Source organism: Glandiceps talaboti, chromosome 10 (assembly GCF_964340395.1).
Source record: "Glandiceps talaboti chromosome 10, keGlaTala1.1, whole genome shotgun sequence".
NCBI lineage: Eukaryota > Metazoa > Hemichordata > Enteropneusta > Spengelidae > Glandiceps > Glandiceps talaboti.
The window spans coordinates 18,078,736-18,085,770 of record NC_135558.1 but is presented as its reverse complement, the minus strand read 5'-3'; the positions used below and the strand labels follow the sequence as shown (position 1 = coordinate 18,085,770).

General features: G+C 33.8%; 1 protein-coding gene across 1 annotated transcript in view; it reads left to right on the top strand.

The window, feature by feature from the left end:
- Positions 1-7,035, top strand: part of LOC144441403 (ATP-binding cassette sub-family A member 2-like) — an 81,233-nt gene that overhangs the window by 25,368 nt on the left and 48,830 nt on the right. Inside the window, exons 5-6 of the mRNA XM_078130972.1 lie at positions 4,922-5,043; positions 6,293-6,562. Of these exons, the coding sequence (XP_077987098.1) occupies positions 4,922-5,043; positions 6,293-6,562 (392 nt within the window). The remainder of the gene's footprint in view (positions 1-4,921; positions 5,044-6,292; positions 6,563-7,035) is intronic.

Sequence of the window (7,035 nt, the reverse complement as noted above, 5' to 3'; positions counted from 1 at the left end):
CAGTTGCCTTCACTGAAGTAGGGAGGTTTTTTTTTGTGTCTAACACCCCCCTGAAGTTTCCTAAGACATTTATAATGTACAAATGGTTACACATTATCTTTGTTTAGTTAAAGACACTTGATTCACTGAAGAGTGTGTAAGATATAACATTCATGCCAATAAGCTATAGGACTGAACATGCCAAGCTATCAACCAGTATGCAGTGGTTAAGAAGCCAGATAAGGCTGAACAACACGACGACCTATCGTAAAGTCTAGATTCAATCCCACAGTCTTGCTTTAGATTTATCATATCAACAAATCTATAAGGATTAGATAGAATATTTTACCTCATGCTAGAGGATCAAAAGAGAACAATGAGGTTGACTTATTCTCAGTACCTGTAATAACATTTTACGTCATACTAGAGGGTCAAAATAGAATAAGAAGGTTGATGTATTCTCACAATCTCAGTGGGTACCTGTAATAACATTAACATTTTACCCCACACTAGAGAGTCAAAATAGAACAAGAAGGTTGACTTATTCTCAGTACCTGTAATAGCATTTTACCTCACACTAGAGAGTCAAAATAGAACAAGAAGGTTGACTTATTCTCAGTACCTGTAATAACATTTTACCCCACACTAGAGAGTCAAAATAGAACAAGAAGGTTGACTTATTCTCAGTACCTGTAATAGCATTTTACCTCACACTAGAGAGTCAAAATAGAACAAGAAGGTTGACTTATTCTCAGTACCTGCAATAACATTTTACCCCACACTAGAGAGTCAAAATAGAACAAGAAGGTTGACTTATTCTCAGTACCTGTGATAACATTTTACCTCACACTAGAGAGTCAAAATAGAACAAGAAGGTTGACTTATTCTCAGTACCTGCAATAACATTTTACCTTATGCTAGAGGGTCATGTGCGCCTATAGTAATGCATGTGTAACACGTGTAGTAGAAGTCACTAAAATATTTTATACTAGATAACAGGATGGATGTAGAGAAATGAAATATTTTATATTAGATAACAGGATAGATGTAGAGAAATGAAATATTTTATATTAGGTAACAGGATGGATATAGAGAAATGAAATATTTTATATTAGATAACAGGATGGATGTAGAGAAATGAAATATTTTATACCAGATAACAGGATGGATATAGAGAAATGAAATATTTATATTAGATAGCTGGATAGCTGTATAGAATAAAAATATTTTAGATAACAGGATGGATGTAGAGAAATATTTTATGAGAGTACACATATTCTCATTCAGAATGCTCTGGAATACAAAATAATCATTTCACATTTTCAGACAAGGGATTGTTCAAATGCAATTAATGAATTATTCATAGACCCTAGAATATATTTAATGATTTATTTATTATTCAGATTGGATACAGTTGACTATAAACTACATGTGTAACTGTCACCATATTTACAAAGAAATTTGCAAAACGGTATTGTATTTATCGGCATGGGATTAATAATTGGTACAGTTTAAGGAGATGAAGGATGTGTCATTTATGGCTTTTAATTATCATTACTTAGGATTGTTTATTTACTGTAGTATGAAAGTACACTCATTACTAAATTGTACCCTGACTGTGTCACCTAACCTACTTTTGGAAAAAAAGGTCAAAATAGTGTATTAATAAGTAAGTATGAAAGGTTTGAATTTAAACAACACAACATACATGTACATACATACATACACACACACATACATACATACATACATACATACATACATACATACATACATACATACATACATACATACATACATACATACATACATACACACACATACATACATACATACATGTACAAACATACATAGTAACATACATACATACATACATACATACATACATTCATACATACATTCATACACACGTGCATACATACATACATACATACATACGTGCATACATACATACATACATACCGTACATACATACATACATACATACATACATACATACATACATACATACATACATACATACATATATATTATACACATATACATGTACATTTTACATACATGCATACGCACACACACACACACATATGTACACATGCATATATGTACACATGTACGTATGTAAATTTTACATGTACATACAGACACAGAGAAAAGGTGAGTTACACAGACACAGACACACATACACATGCATATACACACAGACACACACACACAGACACACACACACAGACACACACACACACACACACACACACACACACACACACACACACACACACATACATGTACAGTCATATAAGATAATATGGTGCAGTAAATCCCACCAAATTGAGTTTGTGGTCAATACTCAAAAATCAGCTTCCCAATGTCAATCTGTGACTACTACTTATGGATACAACCGACTACTAATTAATATGTACACAGTCTAATTATTGGTATTTGAATAATATTCAGTAAATAGATTGTTTGTTGTCTGATTAAAATAATAATACTTCAGTTACAGTTAGTATAGAATTTAGACTCATTGGTTGAAGTTTTCACTCACCTTGTTCAGTGTCTTCTACTTGTAAGTTGATGCCAAACTTTGTACGATCATGCTATTCCTGAGCTTCAAGTGGTTTAGTGTATGCATCAGCTTTTGTTTATGTTTTTGGATTGCCGATTGTTTGACATGTACATTGTATTTCGCTATTTATTCCTATTATCGAAATGTAACCCTTTTTGCCCATGGGATGGATGCCTTGAAATGCAAATAAAATCTGAATCTGAATCCAAATATGAATATGAATCTGAATCCATATCTGAATCTGAAACTGAAACTGAATCTACTATTCCTATTGAATAGCTAAAAAGAAGTGTACATTGGTTATAAGGTTAAAAGCCAAATTACAACAACTCAGCCACTTGTATTAATCTTTTATCAGATGTCTAATTTTGTCAACATTCCCATGTGTAATCCACTTTCTGACAAAAGGTCATTAATTGAAATTGAAGGTTCCCTTGTGATCTGTAGAGTAATGATAACATCACCGAATAGAGCAAAACAAAATGTTAGTGCCAATGCTTACAATCCAGCAATGTCTACTGGGTCCAATTTCAATGGAAAGCAGGGAAAATTTATGATACTGTAAACCTGGGAATTTTTGCTAAAGACTTATTTTCGCTTGTTTCACAGGAAAATAAAAGCATGGAAATAAGTAATGACTGAAATGCCTTCTTTTACACGAACACTATGTACCAGTCTGGTAATTAGTGAAAAATTAGTCTTTGTGAATGAGCTGAAAACTGTCAAATCACCAAATTTACTAGTAGCAAAAATATCCAGGTTAACAGTACTTAGGTTTATTAGTCATCCTTTGAACTTGTGAACCTGTAACTTTTAGGGATAATATGCTATGAGAGACAACCACATGTATAATTAATGTCACAGACATACACATTGTAACTGTAGTGTAGCATACATTTGAAAATGTATGAAATATCAAAATGAAGAATTGAATACGGAACAAGTTCAGAATTACATGATTTACCATGTTATTATATCAGAAAATAGTTATTTCACCTTCCTGACAAGAAATTATGATATACATTGTATAATATCTTGTATGCACTGGTAATATTGCAAACTGATGATTTGATAAGAGGCATACAATATATACAGTAAGCTGTGAATACATACAACTGTATTTAGTTGCAGTAAAATGTCATCTGTGACGTACAATGTAAGTGCTATACATTACATGTACAGAACATAAAGGTAGTGAATAACATGTCATAATCCTTCTGAAGTTCTGTATTTGTTGTAGGTTTTTCGTTCCTTTTTGTTTGCCTTTTACACTTTTTTTCCATGTTAATATGTCTTAATCCTATATTTGTTGTAGGTTTTTCTCTCCTTTTTGTTTGCCTTTTACACTTTTTTTTCCATGTTAAGTGCTCGTCATTTTCTGTATGGGCTGTTCACTCACTGAGTTGTCTTTTATACTAAATTTTTTGGCAATTTTTCAAATCATTGTATTGTTAATGCTAGAATTTGCAATGTGATATTCTTGTATGACTGTGTAGAATTCTGAATCGTTGTAAACCACAGCCTCTTTTACTGTACTACACTGTTACAGATATCCTGTATTGGTACGCATATAGAATTATGAATTTGCATATATCAGTGTATACGATGTTGTACTTACACATTACTGCAGTAGACTTCTATGCTAGAAGGTGATAATTACTGTCACAGGCATACCAGCTTATGTGTTGTTCAAAACCTTATCATTTACTGTGTGATACACACATACATGTAAAGAAATATTTTCACTGTTCTTATGTTATAATCATCCTAATTGTCAAATCTGAAATTACCCACAGTTGCATATATAATGTATTGCACATGTACAAGATTACAAGTCTAAAAAGTAAATTTTATTATTGTTAGGCAAACGAAAACAAATTGTAAGTTATATTGATTTATTTTAGAATGTACAGTGTGATAAAATGTGATGATGCCCACCTCAATTTGCATTATTAAGCTAGGTGGATATTCAGACCAACTTGCTATACTGTACAATGGTATGCAGTATGACTCAATAATCATTATCTGACTGGACTCGTAAACTAGCTGAATACTAACACAAAATCAGTATGAGGTGATAATACATTGGCGGTGGTAACACTTCACCGGCAATGTGAAACTTGATGGGTTAATGCTTGCACTATAGCCTTGAGTGTTAACATCAGACTAACTCAGTGCTGTCCCTGTTTTTTTGCTTTAAACACCTCACCAGCATGTGTTAGCAACTTGATGGGTTAGCAGCTTCACAGTGGCAAGGCTCGAACCTGCAACCTAAAGATTCCAAGCGACCGGCTAACCATCTGACCATCATAACTCTAGTAGTACATCAGTGAGGATTGTCATAATTATAACTTCATTTCTTTTTTTCCCCAGATTTTACCCTCAGATCTGTACTGAAGAATGAATCTAGATTTTATGATTATATGGTGCATAATTTATCTTTACCTGCACAGTCAGTAGATAATTTACTGACATATAAGATTAATCCAAAAGAGGTAAGGAAATATTGTGTATAATGTCGTTTATTTACCATCACTTGTAGCTTTTTCAATACATTTCATCTTACAGGAGTATCCATGTCAACAAAATTATGGGATTTCTTTTCTAAAAAAAGTGTGTAACTATGAGTAGAATGTATTGGTTCAAGAAATAGACTCAGTCCAACTACGACAATTGAAGTTAAAAGAAGTGGGTGGGAGTACATCTAAATGTTGGCAAAGTGTGAGATAGAAATTTGTCAAATATGTATGAACCCAGAGTAGCTTACAGTAAAAGGAAATGATACTTGTGAATTCACTATGTTTAATAAAAAAGTTGAACAAACTGCATCGTTCACTTTCACTTATTTGTACAGAGCTGGCATCGATCAGAACGGAGGTAGAAGTTTTTTACAGGCACTGGTAGGGAACTTGCATTAAATGAATTGTCGACTGCTTGACAATGTATTGTTATATGATTAATATAGCAATATAAATTGTGGACAACAAACTTTACGGAAATTACCGAGCAAGACCTGTATGTCACTTCTCCCTAACTTCTGATCTGCCAGCTCCGTACTGATAAGTGACAGCAAATGAAAAAAAAATGCATTTTATTTTGTTAAACATTCAATTTGTCATTAAACGATGAATTCACAAAGTCTCCTTTCCCTTTAAAGTGGGTGAGAATTGGGCATTTATTTTGGATTTTTAATTGATACAACACCTTTACTGTATATTTTTCTACTTGAAAAAACAGTGTGAAATAACATATACCAAGTCCTTGTTTGAAACTCAATAAATTGCAAAACATTAAAGAAATATGTAAGATGTCTGTTATTGTACATACAATAACAAATTTTTATACTTGTTGCGTCTGTGCGTGTATATGTGCGTGCGTGCATGCGTGCATGTGTGTGTGTATGTATGTGTGTATGTATGTGGAGGGGGGGGGGGTGTGTTCAAGTGTATTAAAAGCCTAGCATTTTAATCCTGTTGTCATGGATTAGTACATTGCACTATAATATTAGTAGAACCAAAAGAATTTGATAGGTTATTCTTTTGTTCAGGACCTACTTTTATAGTTCAGCCACACAGCTGTTTTTCAAATGCAAATTTTAACTCTACAAGTCAAGTACTCTGACATGGGCCTTTAAAGACAAGGTACTCTGACATGGGCCTTTAAAGACAAGGCACACTTTGTCACTGAAGTTATTGAATTCTTCAAGAACTTCTATCAATTCTCTCAATACTTGATTGATTTCAGGTGTACAGGATACTGTATGGAACGAGTCCAGAGAAGGCGGAGACTAAAAATGACCCTAAATCTGGTGCTACAACGTGGTCTTTAAAAAAATGGATTCACCAACGATTAGCAGGTCTCAAAAATGGAATTATGTATCAAAACCTGACTTCTCAAGATCAAATACTTACCAAAGAACAACTGATTGGCATACTATCTCAGACTATCACTCCTAGTGGTTTGTTACCAGATGGTTTACAATTTAACCAGACTCAATATGCAAATGATATCAAGGTAAGAACAACTGATTGGCATACTATCTCAGACTATCCAGGTGGTTTACAATTTAACCAGACTCAATATGCAAATGATATCAAGGTAAGAACAACTCATTGGCATACTATCTTAGAATATCACTCCTAGTGGTTTGTTAGTCCCCGCGGACGAAGTCCGGAACGGGGACTTATGGATTGGGTTCCGTCTGTCCGTGCGTCCGTCCGTGCGTGCGTCCGTCCGATGCCTGGACCTATTTTTTTCAAACTTGGTATAGGGGCAACATACTATGGCATACATATGCACGTCAATTTGTTTTATGATACGATCCAATATGGCCGCCTAGCAACCATTTTGTTTGCAAATTTTCCCTGTCTAGAGCCATAACTCAGACATGCTTTAACAGATCTCATTCAAAGTTGGTATTAGGACAGTGTTCTATGACATACATGTGCATATTCATTGTTGTCATGATACGATCCAATATGGCCGCC